General features: G+C 48.2%; 1 protein-coding gene across 1 annotated transcript; it reads left to right on the top strand.

The window, feature by feature from the left end:
* Positions 1-7,125: 7,125 nt before the first annotated feature.
* Positions 7,126-13,987, top strand: timm22 (translocase of inner mitochondrial membrane 22 homolog (yeast)). The gene is given in 5 exon segments (XM_055657470.1): positions 7,126-7,318; positions 7,320-7,428; positions 12,322-12,518; positions 13,368-13,440; positions 13,688-13,987. Coding segments are annotated over 5 exon segments (630 nt in total). The 5' UTR covers positions 7,126-7,144; the 3' UTR covers positions 13,765-13,987.
* The last annotated feature ends 345 nt before the right edge of the window (positions 13,988-14,332 follow it).

Below are 14,332 nucleotides of genomic sequence, written 5' to 3'. Positions count from 1 at the left end.
ATAACCCAGTATTTAAACCATCTGGTATGGATAAAACATATAAACAATGGGAAAAAGTGGGAATTAAAAAGGTAGGTGATTTGTATGAATTGGGAAATTTATTATCATTTCAACAACTAAAATCAAAATTTAAATTGAATAACAATCAATATTTTAAATACCTACAGGTATGTGACTTTATGAAGAAATATATACCAAGATTCCAAAGTATAATTTTAGACCCACTGGAAGAAGTAATGAATATCAATGCGGAGTCAACAAAATTAATATCATACTTGTATAACAGTATTTTAAATATAGAATTACCATCAACAGAGGCAATTAGAGAAGACTGGGAAAAATAATTAATGATAAAAATCTCAAAAGAAACATGGGAAAAATATTTGATACATATACATAAATGTTCGATCAATGCTAGACATAACTTAATTCAATTTAAAATATTACATAGATTATATTATTCCAAAACTAGGTTGAATAAATTTTATCCAAATATTTCTCCCATTTGTGATAAATGTCTTTCTCAAAATGCCAATATTACGCACTCATTTGTCTCTTGTTCAAAACTTTATAAATTTTGGTGTGATATATTTGATATATTCTCAAAGCTATTTTAAGACAAAAATGGAACCTAACACTGAAATGATTATATTTGGAGTAAGTGGAGATGGGAACAAATTAAATACACACCAAAACTAATTTCTCAATTATGGGTTAATAACAGCAAACAAACTTATACTTAAATTTTGGAAAAATGCTAATATACCAACATTTAAAATGTGGATCAGTAATATGCTGGACACAGCACATTTGGAAGAAATGAGACTCCTCCTAATAGACAAACAAGACCTATTCTTAAGGAGTTGGTCCCCATTTATTGATTTCTTGGATTCATGTGGTGACATAGTATCATGAAAACCAACAGTTTCAGGTATGGGTGAAAGATGATTTAGAATATTTGAAAAAACCCCATCTCACTGTGACAATGGAATAATCTCTCTCCTGCTTTCCTTCTTCACTTATTCCTTCTCTTTCACTTTTTCTTTATTGGTTTTTCACCCACGCTCACTAATCTATTCTTCACTTTTCACAACCTCTTTTTCTTCTCTCCTTTTTCACTTCTCTCTTTAAAAAAAAAGGGAAGTTGTACAGAGAATGTAATATGTTAACATCGTTTTTGTACCAATGCATTGTACTCACTTCTAATAAATAAAATATATATTTTTTAAAACAGACACTAATATAAAAATAAAAATATGATGTTGGGATCATAGGAATAGAATTGTACATATGTTATATGTATATGGTTACAATCATCATACATTGGGAAGGAAATTAAGGCTGTAATGTGTGCTCCTCGTGGCATGTCGTTGTTCTCTTAGATATGGGAACTGCACGTGCAACAGAGTCTAGATCAAAGTTCATAGTCCCTTCGTGGATCTTGGAATCTTGGAAACTTTATTGTCATTCAGACCTTTCGGTCTGAACGAAATTTTGTTGCCTTGCAGTCATACATATAATAAGATAACAAAACACAGAATAAACACAAATTTAACATCCACCACAGTGAGTTTACCAGACACCTCCTCACTGTGATGGAAGGCAAAAATCTTAACATAGAAACATAGAAATTAGGTGCAGGAGTAGGCCATTCGGCCCTTCGATCATGGCTGATCATCCAACTCGGTATCCCGTACCTGCCTTCTCTCCATACCCCCTGATCCCCTTAGCCACAAGGGCCACATCTAACCCTCTTAAATATAGCTTGGGAAGGAAATATTCCTTCAACAAAAGAGTCTTTGTCTCTTCCCTCCTTGTTCTCCCTCTGCGCTGAGGCGATCCAGGCCTCCAGACCGGGTGATAGTAAGTAAGTCTCGCGGCTCAACCGTGCTCCGCGAACGGGCTGGTTCAATCTCCGCGGCCCGGGGAAGTCGAAGCTGCCGCCCCCCAGTCCAGCGGACGAAGCTGTTGCCGTGGGAGCTCCGGAAAAACAGGTCACCAACCTGTGACCTGCGAGCTCCCGACGATGTCATCTACTGGGCCCGCGGCCAAACCTCCGAAGTCGGGTCGCCGCCGCCGGAACGCCACCACAACCCCGAGTCGGGCCACCACCGGAACGCCAGAACCCTCCACAGCCCCGAAGTCGGCCAGCCTCGCGCTGGTAAGTCCTGGCTGGCTCTGCCTCTGGAGCCTTGAGGTCGGTCGCAGTTGGAGGCTGCCAGCTCCGCCATTAGCCCTCAGCGCAGATGAAGACGGGAGATACGGGGCAAAAACAGGAAAGCAGACTATTATCTAAATGGTGGCCGATTGGGAAAGGGGGAGATGCAGCGAGACCTGGGTGTCATGGTACACCAGTCATTGAAGGTAGGCATGCAGGTGCAGCAGGCAGTAAAGAAAGCGAATGGTATGTTAGCTTTCATTGCAAAAGGATTTGAGTATAGGAGCAGAGAGGTTCTACTGCAGTTGTACAGGGTCTTGGTGAGACCACACCTGGAGTATTGTGTACAGTTTTGGTCTCCAAATCTGAGGAAGGACATTATTGCCATAGAGGGAGTGCAGAGACGGTTCACCAGACTGATTCCTGGGATGTCAGGACTGTCTTATGAAGAAAGACTGGATAGACTTGGTTTATACTCTCTAGAATTTAGAAGATTGAGAGGGGATCTTATAGAAACTTACAAAATTCTTAAGGGGTTGGACAGGCTAGATGCAGGAAGATTGTTCCCGATGTTAGGGAAGTCCAGGACAAGGGGTCACAGCTGAAGGATAAAGGGGAAATCCTTTAAAACCGAGATGAGAAGAACTTTTTTCACGCAGAGAGTGGTGAATCTCTGGAACTCTCTGCCACAGAGGGTAGTTGAGGCCACTTCATTGGCTATATTTAAGAGGGAGTTAGATGTGGCCCTTGTGGCTAAGGGGATCAGGGGGTATGGAGAGAAGGCAGGTACGGGATACTGAGTTGGATGATCAGCCATGATCATATTGAATGGCGGTGCAGGCTCGAAGGGCCGAATGGCCTACTCCTGTACCTAATTTCTATGTTTCTATGTTTCTATACAACAAGAAAAGTAGCATCCCCCCGAAGGAAGAGACTAAAATACGTTTCACCCACCCCCCCACACATACACAACCTAATAACTCAAATTAACAAGCTACGATCTTTGGTCTAGATGTTCAGCTAAATTTGTATGAGAGGCTGAAAGAAATTATATTATTTAGCCTGCCCGGTCTCTCCCACTTGATAGCTCAGATAGTCGATCCTGGCAACAACTCAACTAACTGAGCTACAGGGAGAGATCGGGCAGCTAAATAATACTTTCACTACACGACAGAAAGTAATACAATTTTTCTCACCTTTCGTTTTTAGTGGGGAACCTGATGAAAGACAGGTCGGGTCGCCTACATTGGCGATTCGAGCAAATTATAGCTCCGCTTGTAGGTGTGGATGCCATGACGGAAGCCGGTTACGGAAATGGAGCTGCAGATTACCCATGACCTACTATGGCTCTTTCGCTGAGTGGACTATCTTGCTCGGCTCTATGATTTTTGCTTCAGACTGATGTCGGGGAGGGGGGGATAGAGAAAGGAAGTAGGCGGAGACACTAGGACTTGGAGAGAACTGGGAAGGGGGAGGGGAAGGAGGAGAAAGCAAGGGCTGACTAAAATTAGAGAAGTCAACGTTCATACTGCTGGGGTGTAAACTACCCAAACAAAATATGAGGTGCAGTTCCTCCAATTTGCGCTGGGCCTCACTCTGGCAATGGTGGAGGCCCAGGACAGAAAGGTCAGATTGGGAAAGCAGAAGAGGGAGGAGATGGGAAAATGTGGCCAGTAGTGGGATCCCGTTGGAGGTGGCAAAAATGTCGGAGGATTATATGTTGTATGCGACAGCTGATGGGGTGGAAGGTGAGGACAAGGGGGACTCTGTCCTTGTTATGAACAGGGGAAGGGGGAGTAAGAAAGGAGCTGTGGGATATAGAGGAGATCCTGGTGAGAACTTCATCTATAATGGAAGAGGGGAACTCCCGTTCCCTGAAGAATGAGAACATCTCCGATGCCCTAGTTCGTCCCTTCCCACCCAAACCTCCCCCTCCCGGTACTTTCCACTACAACCGCAGGAAATGCAACACTTGTCCCTGTACCTCCCCCCTCGGCTCCATCCAAGGACCCAATCAGTCTTTCCAGGTGAGGCAGAGGTTCACCTGCACCTCCTCCAACCTCATCTACTGCATCCACTGTTCTAGGTGCCAACTTCTCTATCTCGGCGAGACCAAGTGCAGGCTCGGCGATCGCATCGCATCGCTGAACACTTCCGCTCAGTCCATGTTAACCAACCAGATCGTCCGGTTGCTCAGCACTTCCCCTCCCATTCCCAATCTGACCTTATAGAAACTTACAACATTCTTAAGGGGTTGGACAGGCTAGACGCAGGAAGATTGTTCCCGATGTTGGGGAAGTCCAGGACAAGGGGTCACAGATTAAGGATAAAGGTGAAATCCTTTAGGACCGAGATGAGAAAAACATTTTTCACACAGAGAGTGGTGAATCTCTGGAACTCTCTGGCACAGAGGGTAGTTGAGGCCAGTTAATTGGCTATATTTAAGAGGGAGTTAGATGTGGCCCATGTGGCTAAAGGGATCAGAGGGTATGGAGAGAAGGCAGGTACAGGGTACTGAGTTGGATGATCAGCCATGATCATATTGAATGGCGGTGCAGGCTCGAAGGGCCGAATGGCCTGCACCTGCACCTATTTTCTATGTTTCTATGTTTCTGTCCAGGGCCTGTGAGGCCCAGCGCAAATTAGTGGAACTGCACCTCATATTTCGCTTGGGTAGTTTGCACCCCAGCGGTAAGAACGTTGACTTCTCTAATTTTAGAATGGCCTTGCTTTCTCCCTCCTTCCCCTCCCCTTCCCACCTATCCCTCAAATCCTACTGGCTCCGCCAACTTATTTTCTCTTTCTGCCATCCCCCCCCCCCCCGCTGCAGATGCTGCCTCACCCGCTGAGTTTATCCAGCATTTTCTGTCTACATATGATGTCACAGTGTCTGTATATTCATAGAGGCTTGTGGTTGCTTCCCTGCACGCATTCCAATCAGTGCAGTCAAAGCAAGACTGTAGGTCATCAATGCCCTCGCTTGTCCACTTTTTCATTGTTCTGACCACAGGCTTAGCAGATTTTAGTTTCTCACTGTAGGTTGGTATATTGTGAACTGCACAATGATCAGAGATTGTTTTTTAAATTTTGCGAAAGTCCGTGCCCAGCTACTTCCTCTGGCAGCTCGTTCAATACACCTACCGCCCTTTGTGTAAAATAGTAACCCTTCAGATTCCTATTAAATCTTTCACCTCTCACCTTAAACCCATGTCCTCTGGTTCTCAACTCCCCTACGCTGGGCAAAAGACTCCTTGAGTTTAACCAATCTATTCCTCTCATGATTTTGTACACCTCCTGCACTGCAAGTAATAAAGCCTTAGCCTACTCAACCTCTTCCTATGGCTCAGTCCCTCGAATCCTGGCAACATCCTGGCAAATCTTCTCTGAACTCTTTCATAAGTTCATAAGTTCTCGAAGCAGAATTAGGCCATTCGACCCATCAAGTCTACTCCGCCATTAAATCATGGCTAGTCTATCTTTCCCTCTCAACCCCATACTCCTGCTTTTTCCCATATCCCCTGATAAATTTCACACCTGATATCTTTCCTATAACACAGCGCCAAAAACTGGACACAATACTCTAAATGTGGCCTAGCCAATGACTTATATGACTGCAATATAACCTCCCAACTTCTATACTCAATACCCTGACTGATGAAGACCAATGTGCCAAAATCCTTTTAGACCACCCTATCCCCTACAGTCAGGCAGCATCTCTGGAGAACATAAATAGTGATGTTTCAGGGTGAGACTCTTCTTCAGACTGAAGCATTAGTCCTGTGTGACTGGGCCTTTAAGGGAGATTAATTCTTTTTGAAGGGTCTTGACCTGAAACGTCACCCATTCCTTCTCCCCAGAGATGCTGCCTGACCTGCTGCGTTACTCCTGCATTTTGTGTCTATCTTCAATTTTAACCAGCATCTGCAGTTCTTTCCTACACATTAATTCTTTCAATGTTAGTCATCATTTGTTTACTGTCACACCTTTTAACATTGTTTCCTAAGCTGCCGTAACCAGCATGTACCTCATGACTTCATTATTCATTTTGTTTGAATTTCAGACTCATTTTTCATACTGAACTAAATTACATTTTGTCAACACTGGGCTTGTACTCGTTGGAGTTTAGAAAGATCATTGAAACATACCAAATAGTGAAAGGCTTGAATAGAGTGGAATTGGAGAAGATGTTTCCACTAGAGGGAGAGTCTAGGACTAGAGGGCACACTCAGAATTGAAGGTCGTACCTTTTGAAAGATGAGGGGGAATTTCTTAGTCACAGGGTGATGAATCTGTGGAATTCTTTGGCACTGCTGTGGAGGCCGTCAATGGATATTTTTAAGGTGGAGATTGATAAATTCTTGATTAGTACAGGAACAGGAGTTATGGGGAGAAGGCAGGAGAATGGGGTTTGGAGGGAGAGATAGATCCGCCATGATTGAATGATGCTGTAGACTTGATGGGCCGAATGGCCTGATACTGCTCCTGGAACTTAAAATCTTTCGATCACATTATGATCAGTTTGCTCTAGTGGCCGTGACTCGTGGATGTGTCACATTGCAGCGGTGGATGTGCCCAAACACTGGTTGCCCTCAGAGCTGGAACCGTCCCTAACCGGGTACATATCACCGCAGTCAATCAACCCGGGTTACATATGTCTTTAACTTTCCGTTGTAGTTCAGATTCGCAGCATCTGCAGCAAGAGCTACAGAGCGACCCAGCGGTGAAAGCGGCCCTTCGGCCCACCCAGTCCGTGCCATCTTGGCGCAGTGACGTGTATGCTGAGCATCGACGAATGATGCGGCGCGTTGACACAAGGCTGTGACGCGGTACGCAAGGATGGTCCCGGCGCATTGACGCAGGGCCATGACGCGGCACGCAGGGTGGTCCCGACGCGGTGACACAGGGCCGTGACGTGACACGCAGGGTTGTCCCGGCGCGGTGACGCGGCACGCAGGATCCCGGCGCGGTGACGCGGCACGCAAGGCGATGGCGGCGCCGCAGGCGGGCGGGCCCGCTCTCTCTCCGCTCCCGGGGCCGGCGGGCGGCGCTGCCGGTGTAGCCGGTGTAGCCGCTGCCGGTGATGCCGGGGGCGGGGCGCTGATATACTCGCAGCTCCTGCAGCAGCTGGTGGGGGAGCGGCGGCAGCCGCGGCCTCTCAGCCCCCGCAGCGCTCGGCGGCTTCCCCGCGCCCGGCAAGTCGGAGGAACAGAAGATGGTGGAGCGGGCCATGGAGAGTTGCGGCTTCAAGGCGACGCTCGCCGGTGTGGGAGGTCAGGGTGCAGGGAGGGAGGCGGGGGGTCAAGGGTGAGGGGGCGGGAGGTCAGGGGTGAGGGAGCGAAGGGCCAGTGAGCGGGATGTCAGGTGTGAGGGAGCGGGGGGTCAGGGGTGAAGGGTCAGGGATATAAAGGTCGGACATGGGATGTCAGGGGTGATAGGTTGGACTGTAGAGGGTCAGGGCTGAAGGGTCGGTGAGCGCAGGTCAGGGGTGATGGGTCGGGGTGCGAGGTCAAAGATGAGGGTTCAGGATAGAGAAATGAAGGGGTCAGATCTGAGGGGTCGTGTGCAGGTTAGAAGGCAGATTAGGGTAAGAGAGCAAGACTGTGTTAAGGGTGAGCGGTTGTAGGGCCAGAGGTGAGGCGAGCAGTTGGTGGTCAGAGGTCATATTGTTTATTATCCAAACGTTGATAAATAACCATGCGGCAGAGGGGGGCAGGCAGGCCCCAGCAGAACACCCTGCATGTTCAGGACATCAGGAGGGCAAACACGGGGCTAGAGAGAATTGTGGTAGATAAGATTTTATGTACATTAGGGAAAAGAGCGAAAAGGGCCCCATGCAAACCAAAGCATCGTCTCTGTGTGCAGCTGCAGAAGGTCCACAATATTTCTCTTCTGTTTTAACCATGGAGAAACAGGTGAAGGCTAGGGAATAAGGGACAGTTAATGGAGGTGTCTTGAGGACAGTCAGTATTACGGTAAACATCCTAAGGCATATAAAGGTAGACATATCTCCCAGGCCGGATCTGATATATCCAAGGACACAGTGGGAAGCTAAAGAAATTGCGGAAGCCTAGATAAGATATATGAATCATCATTAGACAAGGTGAGATGCCAGATGACTGGGGGGTGACCAATGTGTCTCTATTTAAGAAAGGCTGCAAGGAAAAGCCTGGGAAGTATAGACTAGTAAGCCTAACATCTGTGGTAGGCAAGTTACTGGGGAGGATTCTGAGGGATACAATGTAAATACATTTAGATAGACAGGGACTAATTAGAGTTAGTGAGCATGGCTTTGTATGTGGGAGAACAAACACCATCAGAGGGGGGGGGGGGACACCACACCGGCAGCGAATTTGATTGTTTTTTGAAGAAGTAACCAAGATAATTGCATGGACGTAGACATTGTCTATATGGATTTCAGCAAGGCATCATATAAGGTCTGCATGGTAGGCTGCTCTGGAAGGTGAGAGCACTTGGGATCCAGGGAGAGATAGCAAGAGTCCAGTATAGGGAGAGTCCAGTATCGACTTCATGGAAGGAAGCAGAGGGTGATGGTGGTCTGTGACTAGTGGTGTGCCTCAGGGGTGGGTGCTGTTTGTGGTTTGTGTCAACAATTTGGGTTCACTATTTGGCAATGATTAGTAAATGTGCAAATTACACTAAAATGGGTGATATCATAGATTGCGAAGATAGTTATTAAAAATTACAGCGGGATCTTGATTAGCTGCGTAAGTGGGCTGAGAAGTGGTTAATGGAGTTTAATGCAGATAAGTGCGAGGTGTTTTGGAACATCAAACCAGAGCAGGACCTTCACAGTGAGTGGCAGGGCTCTGGGGAGTGTTGTAGAACAGAGGGAATTAGAAGTACAGGTACATAGTTCCCTGACAGTGGCATCACAGGTAGACAGCATGGTTAAATATGTTTTTCTACATAGGCCTTCATATCAGGGTGTCACGTATAGAAGATGGGATGTTATGTTACAATTGGACGTCATTTGGAGCATTGTGTTAGTTTTGGTTACGTTGGCACAGGAAGGCTGTCATTAAGCTGCAAAGTGCAGAGAAGATTAACAAGGGTGGTGTCAGGACTTGAGGGCCTGAGTAAAGGGAGAGGTTGGGCAGGCTGGGACCTGGAGGGGAGGATGAGGGATTATCTTATAGAGGTGTACAAAATCAGGATATGGTAAATGCAGTCTTTTATCCAGGTTAGAGGAATCAAGAACCAGAGAACATAGGTTTCAGGTGAAGGGGTCAACTTTTTCACACTGTGGGTATATGGAACGAGCTGCCAGAGGAGGTATTTGGGGCAGGTACTATAGCAACATATAAAAGACGTTTGGACATGTACACGGATAGGAAAGACTTTGTGATATGGGCCAAATACAAGCAAATGAGACTAGTATAGAGATGGGGCATCTTGGTTGGCATGGATAGAGTTTGGTTGAAGGGCCTGTTTCCCTGCTGGATGTTTTTGGCCACAGGCCCAGGGCCGGCATCTGTTCCCTTCCCAATTTTCCATTTTCTACTCTTCCTTCATTGGTGCTCCTCACCCTTTCCCTCAATATCCTGACTTCTCTGTTCCCCGGGCGGGTCTGGGTATCTCTGATCATTGTCTAGTTCGCCTTATTCCGACCTACAGGCAGAAGCTAAAAGCCTGTGGTCAGAACATTGAAAAGGTGGACAGGCGAGGGCATTGAGAACCTACAATCCTGCTTTGACTGCACAGATTGGAATGTGTTCAGGGAAGCAACTACAAGTCTCGATGAGTATACGGACACTGTATCATATGTTAGCTTTTGCGAGGACAGTTGCATTCCAACTAAGACCTGGACCTGGTTCAACAACAACAAGCCCTGGTTCACTGCAGAACTCAGACAGCTCCGACGGTCTAAAGAGCTGCCAAGAAAAGGTACGCTGAGAAGTTGAGGAGCAAGTTCTCAGCTAGTGACTATTCTTCAGTTTGGAAGGGCTTGCAAGAAATTACCAGCCACAAGAGGAAAGCCCCCCGCTCTTTGGAGTTTTACTGCAGGTTTGAAAATCAGAAACATAACCCTGGTACCCCGACCCCAACCAACACAGCCAGACCCCCAGTCTACAAAGAATGGACCCTGCACCCTCTCCTTCCCATTCACCACTTCACACCTACTTAGGGCAAGACTCCAGTATGAAAAGACTGGACCATTTCGCACCTCAACCAACATGTCACACCCGCTCACAGCCTGACCGCATTTTGCAAAGACTGGGCCTTTCTACACCCACCTCTCTCCAATCACCACTTCACACCCAATCACCCACACCCTCCGAGCTGCACAACATCACTTCTCCATCATCAACAATAAAAATAGAGGAGGTGGAGAGGCTTTTCAGAGTACAAAAAAGCCAGAAATCTCCAGGACCTGACAATGTCTCCCCCTCTACTCTTAAGCTCTGTGCCAAACAGCTGGCACCAGTCTATAGACATTTTTAGCCAGTCCCCGCAAACATGTACTGTCCCTGCCTGCTTCAAAGTCTCCACGATTGTCCCTGTACCCAAAAAGGCAAGGATTACTTAATGACCTGTCGCACTGACCCCTGTGGTCATGAAGACACTCGAAAGGCTTGTGTTGGCCAAGCTGAAAAATATCACAAACTCCCTGCTGGACCCTGTGCAGTTTGCATATCGGGCCAATAGATCTGTGGATGATGCAGTCAACCTGGGCCTGCGCTTCATCCTACAGCACCTGGACCGCCAGGGGGCCTGTGCGAGGATCATGTTTGTTGATTTTAGCTCTGCATTCAACACCATTGTGCCAGAGCTACTACACTCCAAACTTTCCGAGTGGACTGTGCCTGAACCCCTCTGTCGGTGGATCACCAGCTTCCTGACAGACAGGAAGCAGCATGTGAGGCTGAGAAAGCAAATCTCGGACGCGCAAACCCTCAGTATAGGAGCACCGCAAGGCTGCGTACTCTCCCCTCTCCTCTACTCTCTCTACACCAATGACTGCACCTTCACTGACACCTCTGTCAAGCTTCTCAAGTTTGCGGACGACACAACCCTGATTGGACTGATCCAGGATGGGGAAGAATCTTCCTACAGACAGGAAGTGTCACAGCTGGCGTCCTGGTGCCATCGCAACAACCTAGAGCTCAATGCTCTTAAGACAGTGGAATTGATTGTAGACTTTAGGAGAGCTCCCCCTCCCCTCACCCCACTCACCATCAACAACACCACAGTCACATCTGTGGAGTCTTTTAAGTTCCTGGAAACCATCATCTCCAAGGACCTTAAGTGGGACGCTACCATAGACTCCACAGTCAAAAAGGCCCAACAGAGGATGTACTTCCTACGGCAGCTGAGGAAGCACAATCTGCCACAGGCAACAATGGTCCAATTCTACACGGCCATCGTAGAGTCTGTTCTCACCTCCATCATGGTCTGGTTTGGCTCAGCCACCAAGCACGACACCTGGAGGCTGCAGCGAATCGGCCGATCAGCAGAGAAGGTTATTGGCTGCAACCTTCCCTACATTGATGAACTGTACACTGCAAGGGCCAGGAAGTGAGCGGGCAAGATCATCTCTGACCCCTCTCACCCTGGCCACAAAATCTTTGAATCACTTCCCTCTGGAAGGCGACTCCGGACTGTCAAAGCTGCCACATAAAAACAGTTTTTATCCACGAGTAGTTGCTCTACTCAACAGCCAAAAATCTGTAGCCTCCCTTTGATCTGGTATTTTGTTGGTTCATATGCTTGATCAATGGTGTTTTATCATTAATGTTTCATTATTATTAATGTTTAGTGTTTCCTGAGGCATTTGTAACTGTCACTGTATGTTATGTTGCTTGTGGGCGGAGCACCAAGGCAAATTCCTTGTATGTGAATACGGCCAATAAAGTTACTTACTTCTCTGTTTCCTTCAGTACTATTGTCCCAAACTGTCCCTCCCCTGCAGCCCCTTTCCCTCTCTCTACTCTTAACCTTTACTGTTTTATTCGTATGGCTGTATGGTAACTCAAATCTCACTGTACTAATTGGTGCACGTGCAATAAATGTGACTTGAACTTGCCAGCTCTCCCTTTCCCCCCCACCATGTTCTATTCTTCCCCATTTCCCTTTTTCCTCTTCCCTCTGCCACCATCTGCCGGTGTCGTGACTCCCCTCTGACGGTCTCTGTTCCCCCTCAGGCTTGGTGCTGGGCGGTGCGTTTGGCATCTTCACAGCGGGCATCGACACCAACGTGGGCTTTGACCCCAAGGACCCTCTGAAGACACCGACGGCCAGGGAGGTTCTGAAGGACATGGGGCAGCGCGGCATGTCCTACGCCAAGAACTTCGCCATCGTCGGGGCTATGTTCTCATGCACTGAGTGCATCATCGAGTCGGTACGGTTGTGTGTGTGTGTGTGTGTGTGTGCGCACACGTGTGTGGGACTGTATTTGTGTGAGTTTGTGTGCGCCCACGTACCTGTAGCCATGTGTGTGTGTGTGGGGGTATGTATATGTGTGCGTGTGTGGGTCTGTGTGTGTTTGTGTGCGCATGTTGGTCTGTATGTGTGCGTGTATAGGTTTGTGTGTGCACGCGCGTGCATGTGGATTATCGTAGAGGATGATTTGTCCCCTGTCCTCACTGATTGGGGTCCGTTGGTCAGGAAGTCAAGAATCTAGTTGTAGAGATGAGTGAGGATACCAAGTCCCGCAGGTTTTGGTGATAAGGGCTGTCCCACTTGGCGATGACGTATAGATGCACGGTGTTTCCTCAAGTGGCGCAACATTGTTTTTGTCACCGCTGGATTTTGAAATGTTCAAAATCTTTCGGTGACCCTGAAACGTCAGTCAATGACGCCGGCTGTCGCTGAAAGAATCTGCAAGTGGGACTGGCCCTATAAGCTTGGATGGTATAATGGTATTAAAGGCAGAGCTGTAGTATATGAATAGGGGTGAATATATGTGCGAATGCGTGTGTGTGTGTGTGAGTGTCTGTGAGTGAGAGTATCTGTGTGAATGCGTGAGAGTGTCTGTGAATGCTTGCATGAGAGTGTTTACGTGTCTGTGTGTGTGAGAGTATTTGAGTGCTGCACAACTAGTATGATGGCATGGGGAAGGGGGGGACTGTTTACACGTGAGGATAGAGGCTAGCACAGCGGCTGGGGCTGAACGGTCTCCTTGGTGTGTGGGTGTTGTAACAGCTGAGGCTGAGGGTCCAGCGTGTGTGTGACTCTCTGTCCTTCCTAGTACCGTGGCAAGTCCGACTGGAAGAACAGTGTGCTAAGCGGCTGTGTGACAGGTGGCGCCATCGGCTTCCGCGGTAAGTGTGTCGTGTGTTCCCGTCCCCCCCATAGATAGCTGTTTCTCCCTCACCCTCCCCACCACCTGTAACCCCCAAACGTGTCTCCGTTACCCGGTCGTCCACCATGCTGTCTAACCTTCCTGTCTCAGTCACCCCGTCGCCTGTGACCTCCAGCTGTCTCCACCACCCGTGACCTCCGACTGTGTCTGTTTGTCCCGTCCCCCCCCTCACCCGTGCTGCCTGTAACGTGCGTTTGTGCCGGCAGCTGGTCTGAAGGCGGGGACGCTGGGCTGTGCCGGCTTCGCCGCGTTCTCTGCCGTCATCGACTACTACCTGCGCTGAGGTGGTCGGGGCCGAGCGAGGACGGGACGGGCTCCCGACCAACAACACCGACTGACGGGCGGCTGTGGACGGTAGCTGTGGGGCCGGGAGCGGGCTGGCCGGCCGGCTGTTGACGCCGAGTGTCTTGTGACCGGCACTCACTACGGAACCGGGCATCGATCGATCGAACCAAACGCCTGTATTTGTCTCTACCGACGGCATGCCATTAAAGTACTGAACTGTCCACACAGACTGGCTGTTTATTCACAGTGAGGGATCACCAACGTCGGGGCGGGCAGTGTGTGTGTGTCCTATGATGCCCTTGGTGACGGGTACAAGGTTCAAGTGAGTTTATTGTCATGTGTCCCTGATAGGACAATGAAATTCTTGCTTTACTTCAGCACAACAGAATATAGTAGGCATTGACTACAAAACAGGTCAGTGTGTCCATATCTCTATATATATATATTACTAAAACTCTGTTCTTGACCGGTCTTGGCGATCTGTGTTGCGATTTCCGAGAGAACGCCGCCACCTACGGCTGTCATTTTTGGCCACCTCGCTCAGAGCCCCCCTCCGCTGCATTTGT

This window comes from Leucoraja erinacea, chromosome 28 (genome assembly GCF_028641065.1).
Source record: "Leucoraja erinacea ecotype New England chromosome 28, Leri_hhj_1, whole genome shotgun sequence".
In the NCBI taxonomy this organism is placed as follows: Eukaryota; Metazoa; Chordata; class Chondrichthyes; order Rajiformes; family Rajidae; genus Leucoraja; species Leucoraja erinaceus.
The sequence above is the reverse complement of the archived record's forward strand: the minus strand, read 5'-3'. Positions and strand labels throughout refer to the sequence as shown.